Source organism: Branchiostoma lanceolatum, chromosome 3 (genome assembly GCF_035083965.1).
Source record: "Branchiostoma lanceolatum isolate klBraLanc5 chromosome 3, klBraLanc5.hap2, whole genome shotgun sequence".
In the NCBI taxonomy this organism is placed as follows: domain Eukaryota; kingdom Metazoa; phylum Chordata; class Leptocardii; order Amphioxiformes; family Branchiostomatidae; genus Branchiostoma; species Branchiostoma lanceolatum.
The window spans coordinates 23793590-23815508 of record NC_089724.1 but is presented as its reverse complement, the minus strand read 5'-3'; the positions used below and the strand labels follow the sequence as shown (position 1 = coordinate 23815508).

The 21919-nt window shown below is 43.0% G+C and overlaps 2 protein-coding genes across 2 annotated transcripts; both read left to right on the top strand.

Moving 5' to 3' along the window:
* Positions 1–327: 327 nt before the first annotated feature.
* Positions 328–3508, top strand: LOC136431134 (G-protein coupled receptor 61-like). Its single transcript, XM_066422391.1, has 2 exons — positions 328–936; positions 1245–3508. The coding sequence occupies exon 2, from the start codon at positions 1458–1460 to the stop codon at positions 2742–2744; it is 1287 nt and encodes a 428-aa protein (XP_066278488.1). The 5' UTR covers positions 328–936; positions 1245–1457; the 3' UTR covers positions 2745–3508.
* Positions 3509–15892: 12384 nt separating this feature from the next.
* On the top strand, positions 15893–21698 carry LOC136431135 (uncharacterized). Its single transcript, XM_066422392.1, has 9 exons — positions 15893–16082; positions 16473–16648; positions 17235–17373; positions 17586–17702; positions 18084–18122; positions 18320–18396; positions 19054–19184; positions 20043–20217; positions 21047–21698. Exons 1-9 carry the CDS (start codon positions 15902–15904, stop codon positions 21179–21181), a joined length of 1170 nt encoding a protein of 389 aa, XP_066278489.1. The 5' UTR covers positions 15893–15901; the 3' UTR covers positions 21182–21698.
* Positions 21699–21919: the final 221 nt, after the last annotated feature.

Below are 21919 nucleotides of genomic sequence, written 5' to 3'. Positions count from 1 at the left end.
GTTTTTGTTGTTTGCTCAATGATACTTAAGTATTAACATGAAATGTGAGTACTGAACTAATACTATAACTATAACGCCAAGCCAGCTAAGGTATAGAAATTCTAAAGGGGGACTCAGCCCCAGAAGCAGATTATTTTACTCTAAAAGACCATGTTTTATGAATAGAAATGAATTAACCAAATATGTAAAGCTTCATCATAGATTAACACGGAAATGAACCATTTATGACCCAGTAACTGAATGGACCCCCCCCCCCCCCATGCAATTGGATGATTACAAGAGATGAGAGTACATATTTTGACCCAAAGCAAGTGGAAAATGGGGTTTCGGTGATTTGTAACATGATTCAGGTTCTCTAAATGCTGGGAGAGATAGTTTCCGCGTCCCTTGAATCATCGCTCCCTCCAAAAATATACGCCGGCGCTCCTTAAAGTCTGCGAAGGAGGCTATTAAAATCACAACCATACGCTTCAAACGGCAAAACCCTCAGATCTTCGTGAGCAGAGCTCACAGGATATCCTCTTAAAATGTTATGACGGTAACCATGGTAACAAACGTTCTCCCTGACACTCAAATTAGATTCACCTTCAACGTTTGGAAATCCTTCCCGCGTACGCACCTGCCTCGCTTGATCCAGTCTCCGGGGTGCTATTAGGGGTTCTTTTCGACAAAGCTGCCAAGTCGTTTCCTGAGGATCACATCATATTGATTCATTACCCCCCTCCCTCAGCGGATGCCTTAAATGTCAAATAGAAGTAACCCCCTTTTACGTGTTCCAAGGATCTGCCGGAGGAGCAAGGTGTTTTCTCAGAACTCATTTATTCATCAGCGCAGGCAGACGGTTACACAAATACTAGCAGGCCTTCTTACCAGCGAGGGAGACGGTTGAGGTTTGAACTGAATGTGGAAACTACAGTACCGTGCAGAAATTGAAAGGTGGGCACCAAGCGTCTTCGTTGTAGATTTGAAACGTTGACTTTTGAAGTTGCTTATTTTTTGCAAATAGGATAGCATATTTTTGAAGCTGATGTTTTTATGCATATAGAATAGAATCTCTAACAGGCGAATATCATACGAATTGCAGAGAAGAATAAATTAAACATTACTGGATCTTCCATCGACAGTGTGTTTACGTTATGACTGAACACTCATATCGCACCATTATGATTGCATCGCATGTTTTTCCAACCTGTTGTCACGTACACTGGTTTATATAAATAGCTTCACCTTTGGTTGTTCTGCAGGCGCTGCCGTTGACATTTAACGAGATCTGATTTCGTCTGGCTGCGGCTCTGTTTGAAGCCGACTGCGGGGGAGTGCTTCAGCCTGGCAAGCAACGTAAACATTAGCATCCACTGACGACAGGAGGCAGTCACACCATTCAGAGAGGTGCTTTAGCTAAAATCAAGCTCTGATACAAAAATATAGATAAAAACGTTGGGATAACCAGAACTATCATGGCGACTGCAACATCTTCAGCGATCAACGCAACAATCGGGAATGATCTTGATTCCGTTTCGTCTGTCGCCATGATGACAATCTTGGCAACCACGGACGTCTTAGCCATTGTTGGTAGTCTCAGCGTTATGGTGGTCATCGCCAAGACACCGCAGCTGAGGATTCTCACCCTCATCTTCGTCTTCAACCTGTGTGCGGCTGACCTGATGCACTCCCTGTCCTCCACGCCTCTGGCCATTGCGACGTTGGCTCACGGTGAGTGGTTTTCCACAGCTCCCGTGTGCCAGATGACTGGATTCCTGGACTCGTTCTTCACGTTCGGTTCGATCTCCACGGTTTGTGTCATCAGCGTGGAACGCTACTACTCCATCGTCCGCCCGATGGTGCACGCAGCGTACCTCACGCTCCTGAAAGCGTTGTTCGCCATCGCTGTCATCTGGCTGCTAGCGTTGGTCTTTGCTCTGGCGCCTCTTCTGGGCTGGAACAGCTACTCCTATGATCCTATTCACAAAGAGTGCACCTTTAGTTGGTCTGACGGGGCTGCCAGCATTGCCTACGCAATCATAATCAGCGTTGTCTATTTCTGTATCCCTGCCATGGTGATAATCACAATGTACAGCTTCATCTACCGAACAGCACGGAAAGCATCCCGGCAGGTCGGACCGCTACCGGCGCCCTTGCTTCCCGCGGATGAAACGCCAAAGCCCTCCGGTATATTCTTGCAAGTCCCTCCGACCACGCCGTCCCAGATTTTCAGCGTCTCGGCTCGCCTGGGGGAGCCCGCTCCGTCCACCAGTACCAACTCTCTGACAGTAAGCGGTGCTGCAGATGGAGGGAATCCGCAGGGGAAAAGGCAGAACAACGAACCGCTTAAAGCAACTAAAACTCTTCTGCTTATCGTTGGACTTTTCATTTTCACCTGGGGACCGTATTTCATGGCAAGTCTATATCATGGGCTCGTGCGGGGTAGTGATAGAGGGGTAGAAGAAGTTGTGATCTGGCTCAAGATTCTCGCCCGAACGTCTTTTGCCCTGAACTCGTTGGTGTATGGGCTGCTGAACAGGCAGGTAAGACTGGAACTACACAAGGCGATCCGTAACTTCTGCAAACCTGCGGCAACCGTGGAGCCCCCTCCCTCCGCCATCAACATGCGCAGTTTCGACGTAGACGGGTCTCAAGTGGAAAATTTCTTCCAGTTTCTGGAAAGGACAAACGCAGCGGAAAAGAAAGACGAGACCAGGACCGAAGATAAGAAAGACGCTGCAACCCAACATGACTTTCCCTAAAGTTCCACGATGTGTGAGTAACTATGTTTTTAAATAATGAAAAAAAATCTAGAACGTATCCACATTTAGTGCTTGTAAGGCCGTGTTCGTGTATGTATTCTGTCTATAGTTTCCATACAATTGTGTCAGAAAATGTTAGCGCTACCCAAGCTCCACTTTTGACCGGGAGCGGAGCTTGGGTAGCGCAGCGGAGCTTGTGTAGCGGACGGAAGCTAAAAAGGCTGGTACTCAGGCTAAGAAAATGTATCGTAAACATCGGAAAGATTCTGATGCAGCTAGCGTTGACCAAATATCCACCAGATGATGTGAGGAATTCAATTATAACTACAAGACCACAACTTGTCTCCTGATGTTTCATGTGCAGTCTCTGACGGTAATGTAAAATTACTTGAACTAGTGTGAAAAACATTTTAGTTTAGACGGTCAGTCTGAGATGACGACAATTTGTGAGCTGTTTTGTTTAATTCTCCTTTTCCACATTGAAAGGATCTACGTTTCAATATCTGATAAATGAGATCAACCAATGACTGTTGAATGTTGAAAGCACTGATGAATATAATTACACATTGTCGTTAATTATTACATCATACTCTGTTTGATGTTCTTAAATCAGTGATGTTGAGTTCGTGTCACCACGAAACATACAGAATAAACTATCGTTGTACCGCCATATAATGTTTCTTGTTAATTTCGTGGGTATCAAAGATAGAAAGATACATACATATCTGTGAAAAGCAATGGATGTTCGAGGTTCCTGGCTTGTTGGTAGCGTAGGCAGAAATGAACATAATATCTTAGAGATAAACATAGCTGTACAACCCATGCTAATCAAGATCAAATTTGCATAATACCGAAATGTTTAATAATTTCTCAATATTTGATTAAAGAACAAGATTGATATGAATTATGCAAACGAGGATCCTATTTGCATTATCATTGAGATATATGTCATTGAATATATGCTGTTATAGCTTAGCGGCAAATGATGGGAATTACCTACATATTACATAACGTTATGTACTGTAGGTAAATTTGTGGTGAAAATCATTAGGCATGAATTGTAAAAATCAGTGCGTCATTTGTGTTGTAATTGCGAAAAAGCTATGATTCCCTATCATAAGTGGTAAATATAAGAAACGTCGTAATATATACATGGGTAAATTGGATAGCGACGACGAATTATGCACACAAAAAAGCAACGTAATGAGAAAACGAGAAATTGATGGGACGGTATGGAGTCGTGGAACTCTAGTTGCACCTGCGCCCCTGAGGATTTGACACCCACGTTCTGTGGCTTGTTGTCAGGATGTATCCATTTCAGTACTAGGAAACGAGCAGAGAACGTCATGCGCGGGGGAGATATATACGGATCGACATCTTGGAACAAGGGTTCGTAAAATATACGAGGAAATACGAAGAGTCTACTTTGTGACAACCTGTTTTAAAGGAAACCCAAGCAATATTAGGGCCCGAAATTTCGGGTTTTGAAAGTCAATTTATTTAGTCATTTCTACACATGATTAGTTCAAACAACACACTATCACAATGTATAGCGACGGGTATAATGGAAAATGTGAAAACTCACTGAAAATCGTCGCCGAGGTCATTGTAGGCTCGCGGAACTAAGGGAATCATTCTACGGCACGTTTTTGCGCGGTTTTGAAATGCTCAAAGTATGAAGTTATTACGCAAATGTGCTAAATACTGTTGGTAAATTCCACTACCATAAAGATTTCAGCATTCTTTTATTTCCATATTTTGGGCCCTAATATTGCTTTGGTTGCCTTTAACCCAAAGTCTATTACAATCACAGCGAGTGAAAATTTCAGAAAAGGACCAGAATGTAGCAATACTGAAGTGGTAACGTTAGTACTATACATAATGATCGTAGAATCATGCGATCCCTACAGCTTGTATTACTCTGCAATGTACTTTCTTTTCGCGAGGCGCGCCTCAGCTACGGCGGCACGTAGCGAAGCAGCTACAATAGTCCTTTTTCAATATACTTTAACTGAGTTCAGGAACACGTGTCAGCAGTTTTTCTGATATGCCTTACAACAGCGCCTTTTTTAGATGTCGTAGACGTTAAAGATACGTAATGCAGAATTTTGGCGACAACACTGCAATTGTATTCTGAATCTAAAATATCTCCAGTCAGATGGACATTTGCATGCAACTACTTTTCAACACGTACGTGTCATTTTCCACATTTCCAGCGTTGGCAAACTTTGAACGAGAAAGCAAGCCGAGCAAAATCTACTAGCTTTCAGTAGCCTACCAAAAACTCCCGGCGGTGGAAAGTATGTATATTTCAAGACACGTTCTCGCGACTCAATATAGTCACATTTGTCCACTGAGAACGCTTTGCAATGTAAAAAGGTAGATTTCGACTTATGATGTAGAGAAAAGACCAAAAATAGTGACTATATGTTTTAATGTTTTGATCGGTCGGATTTTAAAATACGTACCTTTAAGCTGACAAAGTGACTTTTTGTTTGCAGGGTTGATTGGGTAATAAATAGCTAGTGATCTTGCGGGCAGACGTCTGTCACAATTGTACACGCATTGAACAAGCATGTCAAGTCAAAGTCAAAGTTACTTCCCGCACCGATGGTGCATAGGGCGGCGTCCATCTCCGTTTCAGTAGCCCTTGGGCCGCACAACTTTGTGCAATCACTACAGCATGAGGATAGTCCACTGGTAAGTGTAAATAACTTCCATACTCTTTCCCAAATGCTGAGTGCTAAGCAGAGAAAGAAGTATGTACCATTTTTATAGTCTTTGGTATGACCCGGGGACCTACCGTATGCAAGGCGAACACTCTACCCACTAGGCCATTGCACTAGGTATAAACAAGCTTGTACCTCTTGTACCTCTTATCAATCAATTCCTATCACGTCCATCCTTATATGTCATTAAAACCAAGCAGAAATATGAAGAAAAAAATGGAAAAGACCAAATCAAAGTCAAGGGTGCTAAGAAGTAGTAAAACAAACCGTGATCGAGTCATTTCATGTAATTTTACTGCAAATTATCGTAGTAATAATGATAATAAAACTATCGTCCGGATGTATACAAAACTACTATATATACATTTTCGTCAATTTGTAGTCATCAAAATTACTATGTATTGTGGCATTGTGGCTATGTTTCTCAAATACTAATATTAAGTAAAAATTGAGTTTTCTCTGGGACCCAACTTCGAGGGTGTTTGATAAACGTTTGGCATAATCCATCTCGGCTATTCGTAGAAAGCTGAGACAGGAATCAAGAGACACGTTTCGTTTCTCGTAGACTTAGTCTTTGTGAAATTAGCCTACGGAAACATGTGTGTGTGTGAGTCAACGTCAACACGATAACTCGAGAAGGCCTAGATGGATGCCATGGTCTTGGTATGTGGGTAGGTCTTGATGACTACTACTAACATCTCGAAATTATTAGATTTTGAGCCCCCTATCGGCTTGTCATGGTACTACAGCGGAACGTCCGGTTTTTATATCTCGTGTTCTGGACAAGGTATGGTCGCGATTTATGGGTGGTAGAAAGCCCTTGTGCTCGGGAAGAAGTGACGTAAGTTTAGCTCCCTAGTAGCTTTACGTCCCGTCCGAACGAGAGGACGCCCCTAACCGAAGCTATATATTAACTTTCACCTGTCAGTAGAGTGGCGAAATTGGTGTTAACTGCCTTTCCCGTGGGCAGAACACTGGAGCCTGCCAGGGATTCGAACCCAGAACCTTTCAATTCTAAGTCAACAACCCTAACCACAAGACCGCCTTGCTGCCTTTTTTTATTATGGCAAGTTCATGAGGTAGGAACGACCGAACGAACGGTGAGCAACAACCCATCAACTCCCGGCCGCGCCTGTTGTTCTGTTTGTTTATTTTGGTATCAACACCATCTGTATCGTTCCATATTTCATCAACAAAACTTTCTGCCAACAGTCCACTTGAAAAGCAATTTGTCTCCATTGTCTGAACTGTTTTGTCAACCTCTTCGTACCTCTGCTCAGAAGTCACCAAACGTTGTGTCATCAAGGTTCACTCATCAATCATGCCAGACCACCAAGCGCGTCCTTCTCGCAAATTCTACTTTATTTTAAGCCTCTTTTGTTTGCTATGGTGCAGGTTGAATGATTTCTGTGAGAAAGTTAGTCTCCTATTGAAGATCTGTGAGAACACGTTGGGTCACACGCAGTGTTCTATGCATACGGGGGTGATCAGTAAAGCCCCCCCCCCTCTCACTGGAGGCGCGGCACGCTGGCGGCGTCGCTGCGGCCGATCGAAGACAAAAAAAACAAATCTTTTTAAGCTTTGTGTGTTTTGTTGTCTTTTTGGTCATACTTGTACGTTTTGAATGATATTCCCATTGTTAAGTCAAGGTTAACACAAATCCAGTTTAGGACGCAGCGACGCCGCCAGCGTGCCGCGGGTCCAGTGAGAGGTGGGCTTAAGTTCTCGGTCTCACCCATAGATAACGTGCACAACTCGAATTTCGGCACAAAATCATATCATATTGTATGAAGCCTTTTATCAACATCCACCAAATTTCAAATCATTGTGATCTTTACTTTGAAGGCGACATCCAGGGACGTTAGGTTAGAGAGAAGGAAAACAACACATGAAAAATTAAGCTGTGACCTGATGTAAGGGGGTGAACTTGGCCTGCTGAAATGTCAGATACCCACTTCTTCCAAGTTGAAAATCAAAGTCTTCACAGATTTTATGACGTGAGAAACACGACTCACACAGCTCTGATCACAGTTCGCCCTTGTTTTTCTCGCTACTTTAATACATATTGAGGAACTGACGAAAGACAGCGGATGCTGTCTGAAACGTCTGACTGTTTCAAACTTTTATCCAGTTGCTTCAGTAACTATTTTGGGGGTATCTTATTACCTGGATCCCTAACCTTCATCAACATCTTAGTTCTGGATGAGGCCGCAAACTTCTTCTTCTCCTCTTCTGTTGCCAAGCCCAATATGAATTAGATTAACGGCAGTCTGTGCATTTATAGGTTAGTAACCAAACAAGTGACCGGTACGAATAGACAAAGGGAAATAAAGGGGAGAACAATAACCTTATTCGCAGCATGATCAACTTTTATAAAGGGAGGCAGTATAATGCTTTGAAAGTAGAAGATGCGATCACTTTGTCAAGGTGAAGACACTTAAGTGTATGTATAACCAGAATATGGTAAATTTTGCAAAGTACAAATTCAGAGGAACTTTTGGCCGTTGTTGAGTGGAGAACTTGATAAAGTTCGTCCTTTCGCTTCTGCATTCTCGACACGTGAGATTTTGGCCGAGCCGTCTTGACTACATATACGCGTACACATGTTCGCTGCTGGCCTAACTTGGCATCAAGCCTATCGTGGTTAGGCCGACCTATCTTTGACCAAGTTTTCTGCGGGGCAGACGGAGCCCTCTGCCGCCAGAGTAATATTTTGCACCCCCGTGGTTGTTTTACGCCGTAGTAGTTCAATTTGCCACCGCGTTAAACTACCATCGGGTGCCAAAGATTACCCAGGCGGCGGAAAGCCCCTTCTGCCCTGAAGACAGCCCGACAAAACCACGGTAGACTGGATGCCAGGTTACGTCTGGTCAGGGTTGCAGTCCTTTGGAGGTCCCGTGCGCAAGAGAGAGACAGCCAAGTCACAAGACTTAAAATATTTGAAAAACGCTGCTTATCTTTCTGTTGAGTTGGCGTCAATAGCAAAAAGGCGGTGCCCTGTCCTTGCGACATCAAGCAAGCACATTGTCGCATTGTTTGTCTCCAAACACAAAATGCTTGTTCTACACACACAGGCTCTATCACCACAACACTGTTTAAGAGATAACGTTATAACGGGGGTTGCCCTACCTTAGGACGCGCCCTAACTTAGGACGGGTTTTTAGTGATCTTGTTATGCATAAGTACATCGTGTTTGTGTCCACTGATTATGCTCATAAGGAAGATAAATTAACCAAGTCCATGCACATAATTTTTATTTACATTCAAAACATATGTGTACATATTCATTTCTTGTTTTGTCGAGAATAGTATTTTGACGATAATGATGGCAACGCTGAGTAGAGGGTGACTGCGTAGCTAGACGGCCCGACACCTAAATATACGACCTGTGCCAAGCAGATATACAACTATCATACACATAAGAAATATAACTTCATAAAACAAAAAAAATTGGGTCTTTAAGTGTTTGTTGAGAAGAAAACCGACCAAAGAAAACAACGTAAACATCGCTGCCGTCTGGCAACGTTGTTTTCCCGCCATTTTTGGGGCGCGATGCTGGCGGACGGCGATTCAACGCACAGCTTTGTAACGCTCTAACATGTGATTGGTACCGTCTATGAAAAGGAAACTGAATACAGATATGGCGAAGATATTTCCCAATAAGTAGACGGAGTATTGTTGATGTAAGCGGTGTCGTTTTTTCGTAATGATTTTGTAAGTCGGGTCGCATGCAAGACGTACGTCGGGCCGCGCGCAAAGTGCGTAGTAGCCCATTTCCCGCCGAAACATGAGCTGGGATGCGCTAGATATAGCCCTTCTCACATGACGTTAGAAGTGCACACAGTCAAAATTTTCCGGTCAAAAGAAAGCTATAATATAGCAGACTTCAAGGCTTATTTACATTTTCCTAACTTCATCACCAACTTCCGAAGAGAGCAAAATTACCAAAGCATACTAAGTTAGGCACACTATCTGGCGTAGCACTAAATCAGAAGGTACTTGGTGTAAACGTCTCACAGCGTTTGCCGCTTGTAACTCGGAGCGTGAAGGGCCCATGAACAGTATGAATACATTTCCTGTCCATTTATGTTCTTTAGATGAGTGTGTTCAAAATTCATTCATTAAAACATGACCATTCTCTGGCAACCAGCAATGGAGCGCCGTGAGTTCGAGCGCGTAAAAAAACGTCCTATGTTTGGGCGACTCCCGTTACTAATTGAGGTTTGAACATCAACATTAATACATCTGCACTCTGAGCTACCTGACTTCGCAAAAGAAATGCTGGATGGAGGAGAGACACACTGTCTGCAGTCCCAGGTCTCATCTCGTCCTAATCTGTCATCACAAGCCAAGGGTCAAGTGGAGCAAATATGCACACAGACGTGTGCCCTGTGTTAGCTCTGCATTAATATTCAATTGTAACAATTTTTCAGAAATGTTGTTCAACACACGTTATGTATATTTAGGTACCTTGGCTAACCTGGTGTGTCAAACAACCACCAAGAACACATGACTTAAGATGGAGAAGTCCCCTGTACAATGCCCCGCGAGGTGTCTTTGAGTTCGCGGTGAACGGGGTGACGAACTGGCTCCCAACACGAGACAACTTGGTCCGCTGGGTTTCAACAAAATGGCCATTGTGTCAAGGCCACCAGCCACTTTTTCATGACCTAAATGCCTGTTCAGTGGCACTGACGGCCAGATATACTTGGCGCAACAGTTGTGTGCTTAAGGAACTGGTAACCACTCTACAGCATTGGCACTCAACGGTGGAAACACCAGTTACACAACAAGAGTTCGGAAACTTCATATCTCCATGAACTATTCTGATTATGCAAATGACTTTCAAATTTACATAATATATGATTGGTCATGTACACCTTTAGCTACCTTGCACATGTCACAATGTTGACGGTGCAATCATTTGCTACTCAGAAGAATTGTGACACTTTTGCAGTAATGACGCAAATAAGGAATTCATTTGCATAATTGGTACCGGTTGATGTTCCACCTGCCATAAACCACATATGTTACATGTACTTGAGTCTTATAATGGAAAACACTGCAAATATAGATTTTCGTCATCTATCATGCAAAAAAAGTCCCAATTTGCGTAATGTGCACTTCACTTTGCACGTGTCTGTCTAAGCTGCCTGCATACTATCATGGAAATACTAGTATGCCATTCCTTTGTTCAGTTATGCTCATTGAAAGATGTTGACAAGCTACTAGGGGCCCTACACCACTCCTTTCTTACATCACAAGCTATCTGCCACCAAAAAGCAAATCCAGGTCAAAAGATACGAAAAACGTTGCAGTCCTGCTGCAGTACCAAGGTCACATACCAGGGGGTCCAAAATCGACCTTCGTCTTCCCAAGACCTATCCACATACCAAATATCATCACAATACACTAAGAGGTTCTTAATATTCTAGCTAACTACAAAAGTCCGGAAACACAGAGACACGCACACACACACAGAAATAGACACACAGACAAACCTAATTTTCATTTTTCATGAAAATGATAAGATGTGACTTGAGCCCTGAAGTCTTAAAGAGCGGGACACGCACCACAATACCTCCGGACATTCTGCCTACGACCCTCGTATCGGGCATCACCATACAAAACACGGCTGAACCGAAGTTGACCCTTATCAAACTGACTGTCCCATTTCAACAAAGTGCTCAAGCAGTTGCAGATAGAACAAGATTGGCAACATAAAAAGATGTTGCCATGGCGACGGTGGTCTCTGTTAACGTTTTCGTTTTTAGCCAACATGCAAATAAGGACCTCGCATAAATCATATCAGTCGATCACCTTCTCTACCAAAATAGCACAAGTTGTCCAATGTATGAAAATCTTGTTTTCACAAAAAAAGATATCGTACCATTTCCTCAAAAATTATGTAAATGAGGCCCTCTATGCAAGATTTGTGTCTAGTAGTGGCCACATTTACTTAACTTCCAAATGGTGCAAAAATGAAATCCCAGTCATTTACCACTATGGATTTAAAGCATTTTGTCATTAATTATGCAAATTAAGTATCAATTTGCATAATTGATATCTATCGATATTCATCTCTTTCTCAGTTACATATGTCATGTGTTTGAGAGTCCTATAATATTATAGAATGCAGCTGATTTATTAACTGTCCTCATTAATTATGCAAATCAGATATTGATTTGCATAATTAGTATATGATTATGTAAATCATCACTTAAGCTATCTACACACGAAAAATTATGATGATCCGTCATCCCCTTCTTGCGTTATTCTCTTTCAAAGTTTGAGTCAAAATCAGCTCCTGCAGTTCCAAAAAAAAGCCGCTAGGGGGTCCAAATCTACAGGACATATTTTCCTAACAAAGAGCTATCCACCACTAAAAAATCATGACTATAGCATGTTCAGAAGACGAGATTTAAAAAGTGAAAGTTCCCCTTAAGTACCATAGAAAGTCGCTAGGGGGCCCAAAACCCAATCATTACAAGGTCTCTCACAGACCTACCCACCTACAAAATATGAAGACAATACATCCAGGCATTCTTGAGTTATCGTCCCATGGACTGTCACATTCCTGTACAATTCCTAGAATTCTTGCAATCTGCACACAATATAGTAAAAATTTGGCTCGCCCCTGAGGCGTCGCCAAAAATGGCCAAATGAAGAGAATAAATCACATAGTCGCTATAGTGCTACAGTGGTTACCGTATAGGTGGGTAGCAGGCGGTGGGTTAACAGTGACAATGTTGGAAAGTTGAAATCACTGTGCCCTGTACGCACGAAAGACAGAGAGGTGAGAAAGTTCATGCACAGACTAGGGCGCTGTGCTCTCTGCACAGTGGGTAGCAGGCGGTGGGTTAACAGTGACAATGTTGGAAAGTTGAAATCACTGTGCCCTGTACGCACGAAAGACAGAGAGGTGAGAAAGTTCATGCACAGACTAGGGCGCTGTGCTCTCTGCACATCCTACGGCTACGCAATATATTGCGAAAGCTAAGGGACTCTCCCGTGTGTGGGAATCGCCGTTTGGGCTGTTTCCCAGCCGTAACCTACATATGTATTCAAGTGCAATAGTAGTGAGCGGCAGAAATTATAACAATTGTGCAATATCAATAGAAGTAGACTTGTATATCAGTAAAATATCGATGTCAGATGCACAGAACTTTTTTTCAAACCTTACGCCCTACGGATTCTTGATCTAATCAAGTTAAGGGGCCGACCGACCGAGGTGTTTTTAAGCCTTCATCTTGTCCCAGTGTTTCAAATGTGTCGTTGGTCTGTGCGAATAAAGATGATGCTGAACTCTCTTATCCACTTGACACTTATGTAAATTGATACGTCGACACAAGATACTCAAAGTTCGCGCGGTTTTGATGACGCGGTCGGGATGAAATTGCGTGTTCGCGGTGCTTTTAATTTCGCGTTTGAGGGAAAAGTAGACAATGGGGTAGGAGGGTAAAAATTTGCGCGGTGTTTTAAGTTTGCGGTGAAGAACTTACCGCGAAAACCGTGAACATGAAACCACCACGAACATTTCTGCATATTAGCAAAGATAAGGAGAGACAATAGGATGGAGTCAGTAGGTTTGAGTGAGAACTAGTGTTATGAAAGTCAGTTTTTTATAGTCTGGCCTTGCTTATTTTGCGGCATTGGGACATATCCGTTACCTATTTGAGTGTATAGTTACACGTTAACAGAGGCCTGATAATTTCTTGAATAGGGTACGTTCTATCCTTGTTTTAGATCCCATTTCCACACGTCCTTTATCTATGAAATTATTATAATTCTTTGATCGATTTGTCAAATCTGATCGCTTTAGCGGTCGCAGCCTTTAATAGACGGTGGGTGTATCCGGTATGTGGGTGAGGGTGGGTTACATGTAGCCCCCTTTCTACCAGACGTACCAAAATTGAGATGCTTTGAAACCATCTTGGAAAAATCTTGAAACCTTTCAAAGATCTCAAGATTGTCTCATAGAATCTTAAGACACTCTTATAAAATCTCAAGATTGTCTCATAAAAGCTCAAGATTTAATACAAAATCTTGAGATTTTCAGAATAAATCTTGAGATTTTTTTCATTTTCAACGAATCGTGAAGACCCCACTGGGGGTCATTGTGATCCATTGTGTAACAGGGAAGTGTTTCACAAAATGTTGGATATGTACCTTTAAGCTGTAAACGGTCAGAAGCATTATCCCAAAGTGCTTTGCCCATTCTAATAATAATCTGCTCGCTGTTAAGATAGTAACGTTATGTAAAAGTATGATTCAAAAGAAAGGAAAACACTGAAAACGTTTAAAGAAAGAAAAGCTTCCTACCACAAAAAATCACAAGCATGACAAGTCCAGAACACGAGATATCAAACCCGGAACTTCCTATACAGTACCATAGAAAACCGCTAGGAGGTCCATTATCAAAGTTTTGGTTTCCCTACCCCTGCCCACCTACCAAATATCATTAGGATCCATCCACAGCTTCTTGAGTTATGTGGAAGTGACCATATTGGGAGACCTAGAATTGACCAAAATGCTCAGTGGCCGCTAAGTGATCTTTCAAGGATCGCCAAGGTCACTCCCGGGATCTTTTAAGGATCGTTCAGAGATCGCCATGGTTGACATTTATGCTAAGGTCACATTTCCCCAAAAGGGTCCGGCCGGGCAGTTAGCGGGAACGAAAAGTATGATACCAAAGACAACAAAACACAAAAAAGGTGCAAAATTCAATCATGAGCACCATTAGTGTATATTCTTGATCTAAATTGTTTAATCTTCGTTCACACAAACAGACAGACTGACTGACTGACTGACTGACTGACTGACTGACTGCTTGACTGACTGACTGACTGACTGACTGACTGCTTGACTGACTGACTGACTGACTGACGGACTGACGGACTGACTGACTGACTGACTGACTGACTGACTGACTGACTGACTGACTGACTGACTGACTGACTGACTGACTGACTGACTGACTGACTGACTGACTGACTCCCGGGTTTGGAAATGTGACGTCAGCATAACTTCTCAAACTTGTGTCACGTGTGCACAGCGACTGGGCCAGGCAGCTGAAGAAGACTTCGTGAGTCATTCGAAAATTTCGGTGAGTTTAATTTTTGAGTTGGAGTCGGAGAACAGTTTATCTCTTCATAAATAGCATTTTTGGTAAACAATTGCGAAGGTCAAACCTGTTTATTGTTTACTACCCTGCAGTAAGAACCTGTACAGGTCACAACGTACCTGACAATAGTTATGTTGTCATGCCCTCCAAATATGCTGCACAAAAAACGCAGCTGGCATGTCTGAAATAGCGACGTGTTAGTAAACAAAATTACATAACGACAAAATACGAGAGTTCTTTGACTTCATTACCGGCGATATGCTGGAGATTTCTACCTTTTCTAACTAATAATCCGAAATTTGAACAACACAGTAAGGTAATTCTGCGATAACGTTACAGCGAATATACCTGTGGAGCGATAAAAAGATGTTCACTTATGATACTTGGCGCAACATAGGTAACATATCAAGAAATATACCCATAACCTTAAAAGACTCTTACAGTAACGGTAATGACCAAAAGGAACGATATACCAGATTTCGCCCTGATTTGTGTTTTCACCATGTATGAGTAATGGTATCTGTTTATAGATTTATTACAAGACACAAACCTTGAAACTGACTTTAACAGAAGATATGGTGTCTTTTGGCGGCCGTTCGGGGACCTATTGGCGACTAATGGTTCCCAGTGGGGGTCAATTTTGGAGTCTAGTACGCGGCTCGTTAGCGGCTACGTCGCGGCATTTTGCCACTTGCGTTTTTTAACTAAGCGGCACATTGGCGGCGACAAGGCGGTGTTTGTGCGCGTGACCTTGGCGGTAGTCATTCAGAAGCTGCCGCCAACATTCCACAGTCAAGTGAGATATGGGCTTTAAGAGTCATGCGTAAGAGGAAAACAGGTACCCATTGTGTAACGGCTTGAGGGCTGTTTTGCGCTGCATACTTCGTACCACACGGGGTACATAGATAGTCAATCAATTCTGAAGAAAATTCAGAAGTTCCCACGAGTCTATTTTTAACACTCTTGTTTTATGTTAATGTGTAGTTTGAAAAGCCCTAGTGAGAAGATGCTTTTTTGATCAGTCAGCCTAGCGTCCAAAATTTCAACTCTCATCTTCTTGTATTCTCTCCGTTTCCTTTGTAGACATATATCCGTCATATTTTTACTGTATCTATACCCGGTCTTTGTGGATGAAAGAGCAGCAGCTGCTTCGCTTGTGTTATCATTGTTACCTCTTCGCTAGATGGTCGCGCTTTACATTTCTCTCAAGCGTGATGTCGAAGAAAAGGGTTGTTTAGCTCTAATTCAACCAATGAGCGCTAAGCTAGTAGTATAAAGCAAGACAGTCCTCCTCTCCGGATAGAATGCGTCTTCAGTTGGTTATCAGACCTAGGAAGAGTGCAAGACAACCGTCTATATCCAGTACTTCGTCGCCGAAGAGCCGACAGACGTTCAAGATGCGCCCGCTGGTTTCTGTGCTGGCCTTCTGCCTGGCGTTCCTCGTGGCTGCCGTGACGTGTGCGCCAGCAGCAGAGGATGATGACGGTAAATAATTTCTTCCATTTTTCTTACACAACTTTCTTAAGTTTCCTAAGTTATAGAAAGCATAATTGTGCGTGAAACACTTCGTCAAGGCAGCACCTTCTGTTTTACTTGCCGAATATTCAAGTAGGAAACAGAACGGACTAGGAAAAGCCGTCAAAGAGTCGCAGCAGGTTCCGTCAGATGCATGATTATCAACAATTTCCGTTATGGCAGTGAACATCATGTTTTCTTTTCTTTTCTTATGAAAATATTCAAAAGTTCATTTGGCGAACCAGAACACATGTAGCTAGCGTTCTTGCATGGTATTGGCTAACTGTAGGGAGGCGGGCGTATTTTTTGGCGAAGCCTCAGGAGCAAACCTAATAGTGTAGTATATTTTACTTTCTGCAGAGCCAGAAGTTCTTCTGGGAGATCCCAGATCCATGGAAACCCCGGAATTGCCGGACGAGGTGGAAGAAATCATAGTTAGTGAGCGGATCAATGAACTGGAGTCCGGAGACATCGACGAGTCTGATCTAGGAGGTCCCTGGTCTGATGCCGAGGATATTCAGCTCACAAAGAGAGAGGTAACGACTAACGATCGTTGAGTTTGGCCTTATGTCTAACTGTTAATGCAGAAGTCTACAGAATTTAGAGGTCCAGTAAGTATAACGTCTAATGATGACAGTGTTTTTGCATGTTCATGCCAGAATGCTAATGGCAAGGACATGGCATAGGAGACATACATGTGATTTATGCTGTTGTAGCAAGAGCCTGCTCAAGCGCTAGCATTGGCTATATCTAGATAGCTTGGATTTGACTTCTTCTTTTTTTAGTAGAGACAGACTTAAAGTCCCAATTTTAGTCCTTGTGTACAGGTGGTAACTAAATCTAGTACAGGTTTGAATGTACATCAATGGCCAGGCAGTCCTTGAGCCCCTATCTCACGGGACCTGCGGCACGTTGGCGGCGTCGCTGCGTCCTAGACTGGATTTGTGTTACCATTGACTTAGATATTAGGGTATAATGCAAAACGCGATGTCAACCGTGTGCCGCGGGTCAATTGAGATAGGGGCTTTATATGTAAGATGGCCACTTTTGACAGCACTGTTAGCCAACCAACACTTAGCAGCGTCCAGGTTTTTTTTAATTTTTTTTTTCCAAATAACCCAGACCCGGGCTGCAGTCTGTAGGGACAGCTGGAACGAGTGCCACTGCCGCCTGTGGGCTGGTATGAACTACTGCGACAGCAGGAGATACCGCCTGTTCATGACCCGCTACTGTGCGGAATCATGTGGCCAATGTACCGGAGGTAAGTTTACACCAGCACACTCGTGTGTGTGTCCGTGGTGTACGTGTGCGTGCACGTGCAAGGTCCTTGGCGACAAGTCAGGGCCGGAGCCGTTAGTGTAGTAGTACGATTGAGTTGCAAATATTCTAAAACTCGCATTAATTCTCCAAATGCAAAAACGTGCCACAAACTCAACTAGTGCTGCTGACTGGTTTTGTTCCTTACAATTGTAGAGAATACTTGCGAGGACATCCACCCTTCGAAACGCTTCTGCCCCTACATCAAAAAAAGAGGTGTGACAGGGATGCTAGCTGAGACTTGCTGCGCCAAGACCTATGGATTCTGCTCCGGTAAGTCACATCTTCTTGCACTGCAAGAAACCTGATCTTTACGCAAACTTAAAGTAGTCGTAAGGCATACATTGAGCATACTCTCATTAGAAAATATAACCTTTATGCGTGATTAAAGGGGTGCTTGAACATTAGATTTCATGCAGTGTTATTTTATTAAGTTGCAATGAATACATCTATTTTGTGTGCATACTGCAGCTGTGTTGATTACATGCTGCTCTGATTTTTTTGGGAAGCATATTTCATATTTTTTGTGTGTCTGTAGAAATTGTAAATAAAGACATATTTCCTTACCAGCTATGCATAACGTAGACACATCTTCATACCTCAGTGACATCGATCAGGACATGAAATAATAAATTTTGTTTCTTTTTTTTTCAGTGGAAGAAGAAGAATCGACTGAAGATGGCGAACTGACTGGTGAGATAATTTTTTTTTTCAATTTCTAAAATCGAAGTAGACACAACCATAATAGAAAATCGTATTTTCTATTGTTTCAACAGTTCTTTTTGTCGTCGCTGTTTCTGTCAGACGGAAACTCATGTTGGCGCAATGTGTGTGTGAATATGTAAACATTGTTGTTGTCATTTACATCTCGTTGGTTTTGTTTGCCACAGAATTCGAACAAAACTGTTTGGATAACCACAACAAGAAGCGTGAAGCTGATGGCGCACCTGAAATGTACTGGTGTAAGGTAAGCACAGAGTGTGTGTGCGGGGGGTGGGGGATATATGCTCATAAGCGATAGATTGTAATGATATTTGGTATCTAGGTAGGTCGTGGGAAGACGAAGGTTAGGGTCAATTTTGGACTCCCTGGCGGCTTTCCTTAGTGGTGGAGCAGAACTTTCGGTTTTTGTATATTTTGTCGTGAACCTGCTACCATCTCTATCTTTCAGTGGCAGATAACATTTGATGTCTGAAAGAAATGGTGCAAGTTTGGGCCTCCTAGTTGGATTTGCCAGTGCAACAATGGCCAACAATACTTTCTACTGAACTGATCAAATATATTAGTCGAAGGGCCAAGCATAAATATTCGGTTCTACAACTTTCTAAAATGTTACTCAACTATGACCGATAATTTGACCATTGTTAGCTAAAGCTAAGCCTTGTTCTTTAGACGTACTGAATTGAATGGACCTGACCTTGAAGTCAACACCCTCTTCGCTGTATCAAGGTAAAGGGTAATTTCACGGGGAAGCGCCCTGCGTCGCGTTTTAGCTGTTTTACAAAAAAAGGTGTTATTGGCCCATCAACTGTACCAAAGTGGTGATCAGTACTAGCCATTTCCATACCTGGATTTGACAGGCGGATTGTTGTATGATAACGTGGATACCTTTCTTTTGTCTAAGGCGTGTGGAGAAGAAGCCACGAAGTACGCCAAGAAACTGAAGGCCAACTACGACGCAAACCCGAGAAGTTACCCGCTCAAACACTCTACACAGGCGGAGCGCACCTGGTCCGTGAACGGGAAGAACGTCGTGTAAGTCTGTTCGTTTTTTTTGGCTGGGTTTACAGGTGCATTTCCATGCACACTAGGAGTGTGCTCCTCCAAGTGTACGCCAAAAATAGTTGTGCAAGCAACTGGATAAAATTTTGAAACAGTCAGACGTTTCAGACAGCATCCGCTATCTTTCGTCAGTGACTTAAGATCTGGCAGAACCAGGTTTTATACCAGAAATGGTTACTAGAACACAGAACCAGGATTTATGCTTCGAGTGTACTAATTTTGGCATGTTATTGAGGTGCTGTTGAAACGTGGCGATTTTGGGCACCGTAGCAGTATTTCCAGCGTCTGGAGAATTATAGATCGACACCCCCATCTTGAGGGTAGTGTAGTACGTACATTCCATAAATATGACATCAGCTGCCAGTCTTAACCTACTTGCATGGGGGCCTTTGAAAAAAGCCGGGCTCAATTTAGCTACTTTCAGGCTTGCTACACTGACTTACAAACTGTCTACTAATGTTACGATAGACAATTACCTGGACATAAATGGAAACAGGTTTTTACGTAAGTTCTGACTGTAAGGTTTGATCCAAAAACTCAGAGATGGACCCTTACTCTTTTCGTTAAGTGTGGTGGGTTTCTTAAAACTTCTCGGAATGTGGCTCTCCTCAAACATGAGACCTCCGGCTTCGTAAGTACGTCCACGTCCCTAACCGAAGCTAGGTACTCATTTCAACATGAGTCAAGTGAGCGGAAAATATGTGTTACGTGCCTTTCCCAACACAGGGGCCTGCCAGGGATTCGAACCCAGAACCTTCAGATTCTAAGTCAACAAACAACCTTAATCACAAGACCTTATTGATAACACTATTGTCGGTGTGTTTTTTCCAGGCACGGGGAGAACCTGTACTGGACCTGGTCGTCCGCGCCGAGCTGTAGTGGGAGCAGCAAGTTCCAAAACGCCATCGAGGCCTGGTATGACGAGAAGAAGTACTACAAGGCTCTCAGGAGGAGAGGACGCCCTGTGACCCCTTACGGCGTCCGGCTGTACGGCCACTATACTCAGGTTAGCAAGGATTCGTTCTCTACTGTTTCATATTCTTGTCGTGTGGGGTCGTGTGGCGTAACGGCAGGGTGCTTGGCCAAGAACGCAGTGGTCCTGGGTTCGAATCCCCTGACGCCACCGATGTTGCGCCCTTTGGACAAGCCCTCACTCCACCCAGCTGTAAAAATGGGTACCCGACTTAAGTTGGGGAGGTAAAAGGCGGTGGAAAGATAACACCCATATAGCCTCAGCTCAAAAAGGCTTTGGGACTATCTTTACCTTGCCAAGCTTATTTTTCTCACTGCATGTGGCGCTGTTGAAATAAGTTATAAAAACTGGAATGCAATGCCGCCACATTGTCCCTGTCTGTCCTAAATAAAAATAATGATAATATTCTTGTCATTACATTATTTCAATATTTACTTTGTTTAAATTCTGCCACAGAACAGCTGAATTACATACTATACGCCAACGTTTGTCATAGGAATTCCTGATTGCCCGTCGTTAACAGTCTGCGTTGTCTTCACTGGCGAAGAAAACCACACTAAAATCACAAGACAGCTGCGAAGTGGGCGACAGAACGTCCCGTTTTACCGTTATAAGCGCATTCGCGGTTCCGACTACGCATGTGCAGTGTCAAAGGTGAACGCCCCTGGCTTGGAAACAGTTCTAGTCTCGACATTGTCTAGATTTGCATAACAACACCCAGACGGGTTTTGTTAACGTCTCAGGGGCCTTTACCTTTGACACTGCACATGCGTAGTCGGAACCGTGAATGGGCTTATTCAGACTTCAGTTTGCGTCTGTTTTGACTTGTCATCGAAAACGTTTCTTCTTGTTCTTGCATCAGATGGTGTGGAAGGGATCTGTGGGCGTCGGCTGCGGAAGGTCGGGCGACACAGGAAACCACATTCTCGTCTGCATGTACGAGACAGCCGGCAACAAGCTCTCAACAGTCCTCTTCAACAAAAATGTCCCGACGTAGACGACACGTCACATCCGACCTGGCGTCACATTCGACCTGACGTCACATCCGGCCTAACGACCTCGACGATATGATGATCTATGACAAGTAATACGAGTAAAAAATGATAGAGAAATTATATGCGGAAGTAACCCTTCGTTATATAGCCCTTTCCCCAATGCTAAGATTTTCCAGGTCACCTAAATAAGCCTTACTTTTTCTATAAGTTTCAACATACATATTCTAGCACATTTGCTACAAATTCCCTAGCTGTCGTACTGTATTGCAGTACACATGTTCAAAAAATTGTCCAATCGCAGTTTGCAATGAGATTTAATCTCCTGACCATTTAAACACTTCTCCCGACCATTTAAACTGTTTCTAATGTTATCTCGCTTTTTTTTCTTTTATCTTCGGGTAATACGCATGCCCAGAGAATTGTGCTGGAAGTGACTTTCTTCAAATCTACTACATGTATATTGTATAATGACTACCGTATCCAAGACATGAAATAAAATGTGAAATTGCCATCTCGCAATTGATTGTGATGCGTGTTATCAATTGGGTAGCTTACATCAAGTTAGGTGACAGAACTCCTCCCATATCTTCCCCTAACATTCCACCAGTCATCATTGCGGTAACAATTAAACGGAATGATTAAATCATCTACAGTGAATGAATGAATGACTGAATGAATGACTGAGTGAATGAGTGAATGGAGTGAAGGATTGAATGACTGAATGAATGAAGTTTTTTGCT